Raw genomic sequence first — 15,642 nt, 5'->3', positions numbered from 1 at the left:
CCGCACCACGAAAGCGTGGACAATTTAGAAGTGGTCCTTATTGGTGCGCCAGCGGACGCCGGCTGTGGCCCAAAGAACAAGTCAGAGCCGAGAGTTGATAACCAAAACAAATATTATATTCTCAAAAAATGGCAGCTCGAAAACAATACACAAAAATGCACACTCCACAATAGTTGCATACAATATGTCACCAATCAAACTAATCAATCTACGTGCTGCACAATACAATCAGCCACACTCAAAACTACAGACACAGACAACGATACGCACTACAATGCAGTCGCATGCATTGAACAACCAAGACACTTAAGGACTAAAGAGATAGAAAACCTATTCAGTCCAAAGTCCTTGGAACAAAAGTCTGAATGATACTCTTCCGAGAATCACTCACTCAAAGTCCAGCGTTGTTGTCGTTCCGTAGTTCTCGAAGTTTCTCTTCCAGGAAACCTCGCGTCCTCAAATGGCCACTCTCCAAGCTTCAAACTTCTTCGCCGGAAATCCGTCGGCTTCACACACGCAGCTGTTGCCCGCGTCTTCGCTCGATAGCGGTAAACCCACGCTCTTGCCTGTAGCTCGAGCCGTCCCTACGGACCAAAACTTCGCCGACTACACGGCGGAATCTCTACGCACTCTGGCGCTCACTTCCGTCTCCTCCTGTTCTGTCACTACGGGCAGAACCTTCGCCGACTACACGGCGGAATTCCTACGCGCTCTGGGGTTAACTTCCGTCACCTCCTGATTTCTCGTCTCGGCCGCTCGGTTAAATACCTTGCGCGCGACATTCCAGATGTTTCTTGTCGTTCGTCGGCGTGATGCGCAGCGAAGGCTGGGGAGAGGCACGAGACGGTTCGACTGCCCTCTCCGGAGAATGATTCACTCGGTCTGACCCCGCCTCCTTCGTTCTAGAAAAATCGCGGCCTTGCTGGGCCGCCGATGTGGGGTGAGGAGGATCGTCTGCGAAGCCGTGCTTCTGCGGGGAGAGCGCGCGCCCGGGAGCCCTGGATGCTTGCTTTCTTTTTTTTTCTTTTTACGTCGCGGCGTTTCTGCCGCCCGTTGTCGCAAGTATTTGGCGGCGCGCTCTTGTTTAGCGCTCGTTCTGTGACAACAACCTTCGAAAAGTCTTTGGGCATCCCCTGTGGTTTTGGTCAAAAAAAAAGACGGCAGCTTGCGCTTCTGTATTGATTATCGCAAGTTGAACCAAGTCACGAAGCAAGACGTCTATCCGCTGCCCGCATAGACGACTCACTCGATCGGCTGCGTCATGCGCGCTATTTCTCTTCAATGGACCTCCGAAGCGGCTACTGGCAGATAGAAGTCGACGAGAAAGATCGTGAAAAAACGGCCTTCGTGGCGCCCGATGGCCTATACAAATTTAAGGTGCTTCCTTTTGGGTTGTGCTCGGCGCCAGCCACTTTTCAGCGTCTCATGGACACCGTACTATCAGGCCTGAAGTGGCAAACATGCTTGGTCTATCTGGACGATGTTATTGTATTCTCAGCAACATTCGAGGAACATCTCAGCCGTTTATTCACCGTCCTCCAAGCCATACGTTCGGCCGGCCTTACTTTAAAACTGGAAAAATGTCATTTTGGTTTTAACGAACTCACTTTCCTAAGCCACGTCGTCAGTCACGAGGGTGTTCGGCCTGATCCAGCCAAAATAGACGCCGTAGCGCAATTTCCTTCACCACGCGACAAAAAGTCCATGAGACGCTTCTTAGGGTTGTGCGCCTATTACCGGCGATTTATCGACGACTTTTCGTCTATTGCGACGCCATTGACACGACTCACACGTAAGGACGTCCCCTTCTTTTGGGGTGAACAACAGCAAATGGCATTCAATGAACTACTAGAACGCCTGCAAACACCTCCAGTCCTCGCGCACTTCGACCAGGAAGCCCCTACAGCACTTCACACTGACGCCAGCCATGTAGGTCTGGGTGCCGTTCTGTTGCAGTGGCAAGGCGGCTGTAAAATAGTAATAGCCTACACCAGCAGAACTCTCTCGCACGGAGGAGAATTACTCGACTACCGAGAATGAGTGTCTCGCCATGGTGTGGGTGGTCATCAAATTTCGTCCATATTTGTACGGCCGCCTCTTCAAGGTTGTTAGCGACCATCACTCTTTGTGCTGGCTCATCAACCTTAAAGATCCATCTGGCCATTTGGCGCGCTGGAGCCTAAGGCCTCAAGAGTTCGACATGACCATCGTCTATAAATCTGGGAAGCGACACACCGACACCGACTGTCTCTCACGGTTGCCAGTGAAGACTGTCGCTCGTGATGACGAAAACATTCATGCGGCATTCTTGGAAGTTGTAAACACGGCCACTATTGCACGGGAGTAGCGCAGTGACCCGGAGCTGTTACCACTCATTGAATATTTAGAAGGACGACGTAAGGACGTGCCGTGGTTATTTTTCAGAGGACTGCCATCTTTTTGCTTGTGAAACGATGTTCTCTATAAGAAAAACTTTTCACCAACCGGTAACCCGAACTTGCTCATTGTGCCTACCTCTCTTCGAAAAGAAATTATGGAAGCGTGCCATGATGAAGCAACTTCTGGTCATCTAGGCTACACCCGAACATTGTGTCGACTACGATGCAAGTACTACTGGCCAAAGTTACCTGCTGCTGCTAACCTTCACGTGCGAACTTGCACCGACTGCCAAAGACGCAAAGCACCTCCGAGCAAGCCAGCCGGTCTTACACACCCAGTCTAAGCACCAGCGAAGCCATTCACCAAGATTTGAATGGATTTCCTGGGTCTCTTTCCAACTTCCACAACAGAAAAAAGATGGATAATCGTGGCCACCGATTACCTCCCCTGTTATGCGGAGACTAAAGCTATGCAGCGCGGCACAGCAGCAGAAGCCGCTCAGTTCTTCATCGAAAACATCGTCCTTCGGCATGGCGCTACGACAGCAGTGATCACAGACAGAGGACCTGCCTTCACCGCAAAGCTTTTGGAGTCGGTTCTCAGACTCAGCGGTACAATTCACCGGAGAACAACTGCATACTATCCGCAGACAAACGGACTGACGGAGCGCCTCAATAGGACCCTCACAGACATGATCAGCATGTACGTTGACACGGAACATGAAAACTGGGATCAGATAATGCCGTACGTGACCTTTGCCTATAATACCGCTCGACAAGAAACCACTGGAATGACGCTGTCCAGTCTGATCTAGGGTCGCGAAGTCACGACAACGTTGAACGCCATGTTGCCGCATGAGTGTGACGACATCCATGTAGACGCTGAAGAGTTCACTCAGCGCGCCAAGGAAGCCAGACAGCTCGCGCGTGTGCGCATCTGTCATCAACAGCATCAAGATGCAAAACAGAACGACCACCGACACAAGTTTATTAGCTACACACCAGGCGACAAGGTCTGGGTCTGGATTCCAATACTTTGACGTGGACTGTCAGAAAACCTGCCAAGACGGTACTTTGGCCCATACAGCGTCAAGCGACGCTTGAACGACGTCAACTATGAAATTGTTCCCGACTCAGACTGTAGTTCTAAGCGCCAAAAGCATTTACCCGAAGTCGTGCACATCGTGGGTATGAAACTGTATTTATCGAGTTGACGCGACTACTTCATACGCCTGGTAGAGCGCCTAAGCTGCGCATCGGGACGATGCCTCTTTCGGAGGGAGGCAAATGTCACGTGCTTGTCGAAAAGAACGACAATGGCAGTTGTGCATGTGCCATGAAGTACAATGAAATGGATGAAAAAGAAGAACTCTCTTGCGCGTTCTAATAAACGAACCGACCTGCTTCTGGTGTCTCAATCTCTGCGGCAAGACCTCTGTTTTGACGTCGTGACAATATGAAAGGCTAAAGTGACGTCCCTCTACTGGTCTAAGTGCCCGTCGCCATAACCGTTTGCGCACCACTCATGTGTTGCGATTGTGTTGCGAACCAGTGCATACGTTTATCATACGCGCTCAGTGCCAGGGTTTTTAGAAATGATGACACGTGCTGCCTCATGCGCATGCGTCTTGATAGCCACCCTCACGTTATAACGACCAACTGCGACTGTGATTAGGGCGGGCATACGCCAAGGTTACTAGATCGGGCTCTAATCAGTCGGCAACAGGTGCTATGGCGTGCTGCCTGGCTGCAGAAATTTGGCGCTTTCTTTTAACCACTGCCACCACCACTCGTCAGTGGGATCCGCCCACCTAGTGACACGAACGACTGTTAGCGGCCGTTAATGTGTCTGTAAACGTGGCCTCATATTCAATGCCGGCAGCACTGAGTGCTTCCCGAGGAAGGTCCTGTCTGTCAATCACTCGCCGAAACAAAGCGTTTTGTGGTTTAAGCTCAAGAGCGAAGGTTGTGCAAATATGCCAGATGAAAGGAAGACCACCGCCATGATATTGAGCCTTCCTGTCAACGCCAGGGTACGACACCTTGCCAGACTACTGAGATCAGTCGACGAATCAACGAGGGTGTTAGAACTGGACGTCTCAAACTGCGTACAGGCCAATCTCGATCTACTCATGAAGTACGTAGGTGTGCTGTCTCACCTGCGGTTATTGCGTTGCCTCGCTTGCCCAATACCAGCGTCTTACCTGCTGCCGCTGCTGCAGCAACGGCTCACCGAGCTCGAAGAGCTCGATTTCTCGCTCATAATTCCCGACGAGTTTATTGGAAGCGAGGTCGAGAAATTGTCTGCGTCCTCCGGCGAACAGTCGTTACTCCTGGCGTCCAGCCTGCGCCGTGTGTACGTCGAAGTTAGCAGTGACGGGAATATTCAGCTTCTCTGGTGGCTGCTTCACTTTTGCCCCTACGTGACCGAACTTCACGTGCACGTTTTGAGCGGACAATTCCAGAAAATATTATTTCACGTAAATGGCATTCTGCTCTCTAATCGCCAGCTAGAGAAATTCACGTTCACCTCCGACATTCCGCCGACGGCTCATCTGCCGCCACGTGAAATGACCGACTTCCACGCACAAGCACTTGTTTGTGCCAATGTCTGTTACTGGAACTTTCTCGATTCTTGCTGTTGCGTCTGGCTTCGCGACAACACGCTCGACACCTCGGGCAAGGAGCTTTCGTCACAGCTTGTCGTCGTATTCACTGATGAAGCCGACGTACCAGCAGAAAGAATCAGCGTGGCCGTTCAAGGACACGTCTGGACGGCTGTGCGCCAACTCTGTCTTGTTCTTCTTCCGCAGCAACCATTCAGTTTTGAGCCCCACCCTATGGCCGGAATGTCGTACCTCAACGGCCTCCGCGAGTTCTTTCTCGTCCTGCAGTACCTCGTCGAGCTGAACGTCCACTCGTTTCACTTTGGCCCGGACGTCGACCTGATGCAGCTACTCGGTGACGCAAACCTCATGTTCTTGAAGGCGCTCTCAGTGGCACCTTGTGGGCTGCACCACTCCCGCGCGGTCTACCGGCTGGCACAGGCCTGTCGGGAGCTCGTCGAGCTGGATGTTCGCGTGATTCAGCGAGGTGCGCATCTCGGATGCACTGTATGCCAGCTCCCACTCCACATCGAGCCCGATGACGTGGCCGAGCTTCACGACGACTTTCCGAGGTCTCGTTGCAGGTTCAGCCGACTGACGCTCAGTGCAGTGCCCAACCTGGCGTCCCTACGTTTCCTAATGAGCTGCAAGGTATAGTCTTCCTTTTTTCTTCACTTTTAATCGTTTATTTGTGCTCGGTGGTTCTTGGCTGAAGCTAAGCTACACTAGAGGAGTCGCACTCTGCTAGTCAAGTTTTACATACTTTACATTCGGTTTACATGGTTGAAATAGTACGGGAGGAGGTCCCAAAGTTTCATAGAAACCGACGGGGGGACCTCCTATGACGACATGAATGGGGTAATTACAAAAAGTACAGTAAATGATGCGAATTTGTGAGGAAAGGCTAATAAAACTAATTAATAGTAACAATACATAATACATTAATTACATAACATGATGGTAACACTACCAATAAAACTAGACATAAAAATTATCAATAGCAGGGGATAAAACTAGAACAAAGCAAAATGAGAGAACTGTACATAACAAATGCAACGACTTTTTCGTCAGTTGCGTAAGTTGTAGAAAGGCAAATGCTAATATAGAACTAAGACTGAACTGTTGAAAGCTACCAACAGTTAAATACACAAATGAGTTTATTCCATTATTCCTGAAAAAATGTTTTTCGCTACGCGAGGTGGAAATATGAATGTCGTGCAATGATTTTAATTCGAAGGGTAAAGAATTCCTAATTGCTATGCTTGAAAACAAGGTTTTGAACTGGCCGTAGTTCGTTCTTACGGCTGGTAAAAGATTATTGCTCTGGGAAAACCTGGTAATATTGCAGCTAGTTAAATGATGATGATCAATGCATGCGATGACAATACCATGCGTGATGAGCCTATAGGCTACTATGGATAATCTGTGGTGAAATAATTGTCTTAATGATAGTATCTTAAGTGTTAGAAACAATAAACTACAAGAATAAAATGGTATAAAACTCATTAGTCTAACTACTTGATTCTGCAGTCACTGCGGTCGTTCAATGTGCGTGATGTATAGTGTTGGCCCAAAATGATACACAATACGAAATATGACTGTGAATGTAGGCAAAATACAAGGAACGTATGACGTGAGGTAGAAAATACGTACGTGTCTTACTGTTAACATTAATTCCGAATGCAATTTTTTAATGAGTGAAGCGGCATGTTTATGAAATTTTAGTTCAGTATCTAAGATGACGCCAAAAAACCGTGCTTCAGGAGAAATATTAGTAGTGTTATTACCATGTTTGGTTTCAACTGCTGAATTGGTTCCTCCCATAACGATTGCGGTTTTTTTTCTGTTTGTTGCTTGAAATTACACTGCGCCACAACTTGTCACGCACCGATTCGTTTCTGTTACTGGTTTTAGATAGAAAACGCGAATGTCCCGACAGTTTAACAGAGTGCTCGACCCAGTACTCAGCCGCAAATATTTCGCGAGTCTTTTTTCAAAAAGCCTAATCCGGACACAGAAACTAGGGCTAACTTCACAGAAACTTGTTAAGCGCGTACTACAGTACTCGGATTGAAACGCGAAAACTGAAGGCTATGTAATGCACGTATACTTTCGTTTACGTTTATGTAGTTCATGTTCTTTGGGCGCAAATCTGACTGGGAACGGTTGGGTCAGAGGTAACGTTACCTTGAACGACATCACTCAATAGCTCGTTAAATTCAGTGTAGCAAAAAAGTCTTGCGTTTAAATCCGAGAGTGCTCTGTTCCAGTCTGACACTTTTAAAAAAATGCAATGGAAATAGTACATAGAGTGGCGGATTTTTACGCGCCCAAGTTTTGGAGAATATGAGCCGGAGCGCTGCTGTTACTGCGTAACATACGCACTGGTGACCACGGTGGTGCACACAGACCTATGGGTGTCCTATTCCTAATCTGTCTAATGGCGCTGCCTCGCTCTGCAATTTGTAACATTCCATCCCATTAGCCAATGTTCTTTCCTTTACACGAAGCATTCCACAAAAATATCCTATAAGTAGAGGTCAAAAGTTAGTTATGCTTGACTTCGTGACAGAATGGAACTGAAAATTGGCCGTTAGGAAATGCACCTCGTGGTGGGCGCGTAGGAGGAACCAAACAATTTTGGGCGACAAGTCAGAACTTAGTGTGGGATTTCTGCGATTTCAGTCGTCTCGGCTGCAGACGATTAGCGTGAACGACAGCGTTGGCGGCACGCTTTGCTTGTCCGCCACCGGAATCAATGACAGAAAAGCAGAACGTTAATAGCATGGTGGCATATCTGTCGATACTGCTTATGGTTATGGTGTCACTGTATCTCTGCTGCTTACACTGGTTGTGCATGCGTGCCATCATGATTTGAGCATGCGCAAAACTCTATATTCACTGGAGATGCCGCAAGCATTTCGAATATATATATATATATATATATATATATATATATATATATATATATATATATATATATACCACGTCTTCAAAGTTAAGCTCTATGAATTTTTTTAAATGAGGTGCTCGAAGGCACGTGAGAACCACTTGGGCAATTAAGTGAAGTAGCCAAGGGGAAAGAAAGTTAGATAACTATCCCTGTTAGAACACCAATTATCTCAAATTTAATAATTAAGTTTTTGCTAGCTTCCGTGATTTGGCATGTTTATATTGAAAAAAAATGTAGGCAGTGGTGTTTCAACGCAGTTTCAGTTGGAAGATTTTTCTCTAGAACGCCTGTGCTCCGAGATATCCGGCTCCAAAGTTTTTCTTTCGCATGGTCACGCATGCAAGATAGGGATGTTCCGCGCGAATCTTCTCCCTATAGTGACCCATCTGTTGTGTGCGCTGTTTAATGTGTGAAGAGGGTGGAAGCGTAGGCATGTGTAACAATTACCATTTCCTTCTCGGCCGGCGAAATGAAATTGTGAAAGTGCGGTGCACCATGAGCCTTGCATGCGCATGATCCTGATGAACGTGATAACCAGAGACCATTTTTCGCGAAGTTTTTTCGTGACTTTAGATCACATGAAGACATCTCCTTGTGAACGCGTTAACTTGACCGCCCTATAATATGGTGCCTCTAGTAACACAGAGTGTCTGCATTGAAGGTCTACCAAGGAAATCTGCGTGGAGTCCTTTCGAAATAGTATGGCTACTTCTGGCGTGAGGTATTCTACCAAAGAAAAAGTAAACGTGGTCATTGCAATGACTGGGATGATTGGCAACGCTTCATTCGCAATGGAGATTTATGCGTCTCGCCACCCACACCGTCCCTTTCCAACAAGTCCCACTTTCATAAACCTATTTGTACGCATTGGCACAACAGGCTCTGTCCACCTTCCTAGACGGATCACGAAGGCAATCGTCGATGAAGACACTGATATCGACGTTGTTACGAGCGTAATCTCGATGCCAGAGCTCGGCATCCGACAGATATCGGATCCGTGTGCGCAGCATCGAAACAGTCGCAAATGTTCCAATAAAGCACAAGTTCCATCCAAAGCACGTTAACCTTCATCAGGACCTAAATAAGGCGGACATTGAAGGGTGATTTGACATCTGCGATTGGGGCCCCATCAAAATTGATCAAGAAAATGACTTTTAGCGCAGAATAATATGGGCTGCATGAAGCTATGTTTTGTCGAAATTGAAATGTTGTTCTTCTCAACGCCCGTTATTGGGCACAAGAAAACCCACACTGGCTGAGGCAGCACAATCATCAAGTTATGAAGTGAATGTGAGGTGTGGCATACTCGGGGACAGGATCATAGGACCTCACTTTTTTGAGGACAACTCCAACGGAAATATGTACACAGAAGAAGAATATTGGGCGTTGTCATTGAAGACCTTGTCTGAAGCCTTTTCCTGATTGACCTGCGCCAAGTATGGTTTCAGCGCGATGGAGCACCACCACATTTTTTTCTACCAGGGTAAAGAAATGTTTGGACACACGTTTTTTACAACAGTGGATTGGGCACGCAGGAGTGATGTTTGGCCACCAAGATCTCCTGACCTTTACCCACTCGACTTTTTTTTCATTTGGGGCTACATTAATCATCGAGTTTACGTAACAGAGTCCAGCAATGTTAAGGACATGGACAGAATAACATCGGTCGGTGCGAATATTCCTGCAGAAGTAGTGCGCCGAGTCATCGAGGTGACGCTTGAGTGGTCCACTTTTTGCGTTGCTGCCGAAGGCAGACATTTTGAACATTTTTGAGGCATTGGTGTGTTGAGAGGTGGAAAGTTTCGACGAGATTTGTGCATGACCGAAATAAGCTTATGTAGCAGCTTAGGCACATCAGCCGTACAAAGCGCGAGCTTCTCCCCCCCCCCCGCCCCCACTGAGAAAAGTTGGGGCGGCTGAGCCTCCCCCCCCCCCCCCCTTTCGACAGTGGTCACTGTTGGCTGCACGCTGGGGAAACCAACAAGGTAGGCGAACTTTTCTGTCGGAACAGTTTTCACTCCATTGTGTTCTTACGGGAGAATGAAAATGTTACGAGGCAATGTTACAACATAGTGAAATTTTGCCAACATTTCCTCTGTTATGACTTTTCTTGTGAGCTCTTTGCAATGTGGTTAGCCTATGCGATTATTTCACGTCTTTTGAAGTAGTATTGCAGAGCAGCCAAGCGCTGAACAGGGGTCCTATAATAGTACATCATTTGTTGATACGTTTATTCTGCAGTGACTTGAACTTATGGGTAGGAACAAGCAAACTTTTCAAAGACCGATCGAAGGCTTTGCTGCTTCCGGAAAATAATGTTCTTCAAAACGGCGATATCATCACCGATGCTCTGTCAAAACTGTTGCGAGCCGAAGAGTGCGACGAATCATTTTTGATGTTTAAGTTTTCCGTACTGAACCACCAAATATTGTTTTCGCTTTAGTCTCTGACAAACCTAATCAGCCTTGTTTATGGTAACTTGGAGCCATACCGGCAGCTTGCAAAGTGGCCAGGAATAAAGCAATGGACTCGAGCTCAGTATGAACCTCGGCTTTTGAGCTTTTTCCACAACATAACACACCGGACCATGGAGAAGGAGGAAGACCGTGATTTTTAGCTCTATGGAGGGCAAGTTAAGAGTCGCGCTAGTTGGTTTTCACTCAAATTTGTCTTTTGCAGCTCAATCCATCTCGAACAGCAGGGAAGCACACACGCAGCGCTGCTTACTTCTCTCTATTCCTTTTTCTCTCAGCAAGTATGACCTCACAAGCCGAGGTGTATACGCGCACAAACATTTTAAATGCGAAGGAACATCGATGGCGAACAATACGCCGTGTCAAAAAAGTTTATTCTGTTATTTTTTACGTGGTCGTGCATAAGTTGTCCTTACGCGGTGGATAATTTTCACGTCATTTGTTGCCCCGCGTAACAAGCTGGTGCTGTGTGCATGACAAAGACTGTTTACACCAATCATATACAGCTTACGACCATTTCGAAAGGAAGCAAGGAGGAAAAGTTTAACGTTATAATCACGAACATCTTTTTTGTTCTAAGGAAAATTTTGTTTACACCGCTTGTATTGACCTATTTAGGCAGGGAGAAATGCTCATACACATACAATGAGTGTAAAAAATGTAGTACGCCCCTAACCCAAAAAATATGCACTTTTAAAGAAAAGAGTTAAGAAAATGGTAGTAAGTTATGAATGGTAATATAAGAATAGCAATAATAATAATTACATGCGCCAGTAACAGTGTTCAGACTATTATCGAACAAGGCAGAATATAATACACACAAGGCCGAATATATGCAAGAAAGTGTATTACTTATTACGGAAAAAATACAACAGCAATCATTCATTGAAAAAACATGGTTGATCCCTCCGTCATAAAAATCGTCTTATAACGCGTACACCAAACGCACCTGGACAGGGGTAACTAAATGTTTACTGTACGTTGGTAAAGGAGGAGTTTCCGAATGTATGTTTTGCTGTTTGTCAGTTATAGCCCTCTAAAACGTTGATGTATCCTCGTTGACGCTTGGTACATCTCCATCTCGCGACTCACATTCATGATGAACTCATTAAAGAAACCATTGTGGCATCTGTAGATGTTAACCGCCAAAGCATAATCAGAGAAAGAGGCGTGATAGCAAGATGAGCGTCGCATATCGGACGTGGAAATTGGGCTACGGATGCCATTCCTCGGCCTCTTAAAGTGTGATTGAACTTCGTGGTGTCTAAGAAAATGCGTCGTGTCACCTCTGGCTCTGGGTATGCATATTCATATCTCAGTGCGAGCGCTGAGATATTCTCTCTCTCTCTCTTGATATAAGTTCTCTCTGTTGATATATACGTATATCCCAGCTGACGAGTGAGGTACTTCCCCCCCCCCCCCACGCGCGAAAGAGTTGGTACGCCATTGTGTAGCACCAGGAAATATACGTTAGCAAGAATAAAACTGTTTCGTTTATTATTGGCGGAGTTGTTGCTCTTGATTTCAATGAGTTGCAGCACTCGCACATCAGCAGTCACGTTATTCGCGTAGCCAAGGAAACGACCACGAACGCTTCTCTTTTCATTATTACGCATGCGCACTGGCATCCAGATTCTCCGCGTGCACCATCATCTCGGCATGGTATCTGCCACTATCGTTAGAGACTCTGCAGTTGCGTGTTACGACGCTGGTTTCAAGGGTTCTTCAATTTTAGATTTCGACAGCTGAGAGGGCAAGGCTACCTGTTATCACCTATGCCTTCGCTTCCACCCTCTTCACACAATAAACAGCGCACACAACAGATGCGTCACTTTAGGAGGAGCTTCGTGCTGACCCTCTTTTATGCGTAATAATGCGATAGACAAAGAAACTTTGAAGCCAGATATCTCGGAGCACAGGCGTGCTAGAAACAATTGTACAACTGAAACTGTGTACAAACACCACTGCCTACATTTTCTTAATATAAACATGCCAACTTACCGCAGCCAGTAAAGAGTAAATTATTAAATTTTTGTGTATTGGGCTGCTGGAGCTGTAATTATCATTTAAATTTCTGTCTCCCTGGCCACTTAACTCATTTGCACAAGTGTTTAACTTGACCTATTTGCTAAAGCGCCTTGTTTTAAAAAATTCATAAAGCTCAACTGTCAACACCCGATACGCACGCGGGCATATATATATATATATATATATATATATATATATATATATATAAATATATATATATATATATATAATCTATATATATATATATATATATATATATATATATATATATATATATATATATATATATATATATATATATATATATATATATATATATATATATATATATATATATATATATATATATATATGCGCGCGTGCAGCTACCTACACTTTTGTTCTAGTGGTTTATTCGATCCGACGCTACTTATTCGAATAAGCAATGGTATATATGATGCAGAAAATCTGAGCCACCTAGTTTGTTACTTGACATGCCAGAAAAGCCACAGATCATGAGAAGGCAGAATGGCACAACCCAGCGCGCTGTGTGAGTCGGCCTTCTTTTTAGTGCCTCGAGGTTCTGCTACCTTCCTGTAACCAATACACAACACCTAAACTATTTTCCTGCAACATATTTCAACCAATTAGGAGCACGTTAGACATTTTGCAAGGGTTTGTGCTCGAAACGCCACAGTGATAAGTCTTTTTATTATCCCCGTACTTGGCACAATATTGACCAACGTGTTGCGTATTTATACGCAGGACTTGTTGCAAGATTTAACGTCATGGCTGCATGCGCGGTCCACTGGAATCGTGCGTATACAAGCACACGTGTACTGGCTAGTCTTTCCACTTTTTAAACAATGTGCCCTTGCGGCCAAGAACCCTTGTGCTCGGAAGCGCAACAGTGTGGTGACAAGAAATGTATACGAGACGCAATAAAGGCACTGTGTATATGTAGTACACTAACAACAGTGTATGGCGACACATTTTTTGGTAGTACTAGTACCACGCCATTATTTTTCTTTTACGCGTAATATGTCATACTGTGCAGTCAAGAGAGTATAGCAAGCTTGTTTTACTTTTCCAGCTGTAGTCAGTGTTGACGGTAACGCGTTACAAGCAATGCCATTACCGGTAACTCGTTACTTTTATCGGTAGCTAAGTAACGTGCGCATTACAAGAATTTCGTAACTGTAACGGGTAATCTACTTACGTAACCCCTTTCCAGTAACGTGTGCTGTCACGTTATTCGTTACTTTTTCATTGAATTTTCCCAGAGCCCGCCACCACAAATTCTTTTGACGCAGCATTGGAGAGCTGTTAACCTCCCAGGCATAGGTAAAGAATGCGCGGGCTGAATTTGTTTTGTTTCGTTTCTGGAAATTGCGGAGTCAGATGAATTCGCTGAATTCGCTGAATTCGCTGAATTCGCTGAATTCGCTGAATTCGCTGAATTCGCTGAATTCGCTGAATTCGCTGAATTCGCTGAATTCGCTGAATTTGATGAATTGTGTGTGTGTGTGTGTGTGTGTGTGTGTGTGTGTGTGTGTGTGTGTGTGTGTGTGTGTGTGTGTGTGTGTGTGTGTGTGTGTGTGTGTGTGTGTGTGTGTGTGTGTGTGTGTGTGTGTGTGTGTGTGTGTGTGTGTGTGTGTGTGTGTGGAACTTAACTTTAAAACGAAAGCTTCCTCCGAAACTTTTCCGACCAACATTAAAAAAAAGAATCGTTCGAGATGCTTATTTCTTTGTCATAAAACCAACAACAAATCCAGCCAAGGAAAGCATAGGTGCTTTGTTGTTTTTTAACTGCAGAATGTGTAATGAATCTGGTCTAAATTGAAACAATGAAGGACGCGAGTCATAATCCTTTCTGTCTGTGGGATGCGTCCCACGAATTTCCTATTACGTGTCCGTTCTAATGAAGCTGCGCCGGAGATCGCTCCTGGGTCCACCTTTTGGGGTATTAATGCGAGTTAGATTTCCGGGTGTTGATAAGCCAAGCCAAACTCGCAGCCGTAATTATAAGGTGGTGGGTTAGGATTCTACAGACGAAATGGGTGCATTTTATTCCTTCTGAATTTTTTTATTAAATTTCAATTATTACGTTTCAGTCTTGCGACAATGCCAACTGTGTTTGATGTTTTCGATATTCACAAGGTATCCACAGCACCATAATTTTTGTTTTGTGTGTGTGAAGTTGCGCAACATCCACTACACCATTATTCGTTTATATGCGCATAAGTGGCGTGCCCACTGCACATCTGTAAGGTATATCATGTGCGCTTGGTTGGACACGTCGTTTAGACGATAACGATGAAGAAGTATGGTTGAGTATTTTTCAACGGAGGTTGATTACTTTCAGTGGGTGTAAATCCCATGCTCGTTGCACAATTAGTTTGTGTTATTATTGGCTGTTATTCTTCTGCGCGGTGAATTACGTGGGTAAACGTATTCTTTGCCAGACATGTCGCCTGAATGGAATTTTTGGCAGATACGTTTAAAGTAAAATCGTTGTTCCGCGGTAGAATACCGTACTGTTATGAAAAAGCACAAGTTTGATAACCATTCAGTCTTGTTTTTTGTTGCGTTTGAACTTTTTCATGTCTATATGTTACATGTTCATGTACATCGGGTACGCCACCGATGGCTTTGGCGATGGCCATGCCGCTTAAGTGCAGGAACTGGTGCCTAACAGCGGTGCTGTAAAAACCAACAAATGTTGTCTCCCACAATTCATTTTGCCAAATTGGCGTTTGGTTTTCCAACAAATAAATGAGTTCTTAGAACAATTATTCTTCTTTTGCACTTTCGTAACCAGGCCTTGCAGTCGGCAGACATTATGCATTAGGTAACATATTTAGTGGTCAGCTGCCACCTCGTGTGAACATCATGTGCAGTGGCACCGGAAAGCGATCACGGAAAATAAACGCACAAATATCGCGCGAAATTGGTGAGGGAGCACCCTCTCTCGTGGTTTTGAAAGGGGTGCGAAATTGAATTTATGACAGAAATAAAGAGAAGGGGCATACTACGCGAAAAAAGTCGACAGATTCCACGTACCATGGGAATCAATGTTGCGCAAAGCATGCGCAGGGAAGTTGACTGTGACGTAATTTTTTTATTCAGGGAAAGTAAACATTTTTGCAATTGTTGTACGCACCCACACACACTCACATTGAGTTTATATAAGTTGTTTATGGTTGCGCAACGATGCCAACAGC

At 45.4% G+C, this 15,642-nt stretch overlaps 1 protein-coding gene across 1 annotated transcript in view; it reads left to right on the top strand.

Annotated features, from left to right (window-relative positions):
* The first annotated feature begins 4,067 nt into the window (after positions 1-4,067).
* LOC119160914 (uncharacterized) overlaps positions 4,068-15,642 on the top strand; it is a 28,273-nt gene continuing 16,698 nt past the window's right edge. The window contains exon 1 of the mRNA XM_037413187.2: positions 4,068-5,635. Within this exon, the coding sequence (XP_037269084.2) occupies positions 4,355-5,635 (1,281 nt within the window). The 5' untranslated portion in view covers positions 4,068-4,354. The remainder of the gene's footprint in view (positions 5,636-15,642) is intronic.

The sequence above is a fragment of the Rhipicephalus microplus genome, chromosome X (assembly GCF_043290135.1).
Source record: "Rhipicephalus microplus isolate Deutch F79 chromosome X, USDA_Rmic, whole genome shotgun sequence".
In the NCBI taxonomy this organism is placed as follows: Eukaryota; Metazoa; Arthropoda; class Arachnida; order Ixodida; family Ixodidae; genus Rhipicephalus; species Rhipicephalus microplus.
Note: the sequence above shows the minus strand (reverse complement) of the source record. Positions and strands in the feature narration are given on the sequence as shown.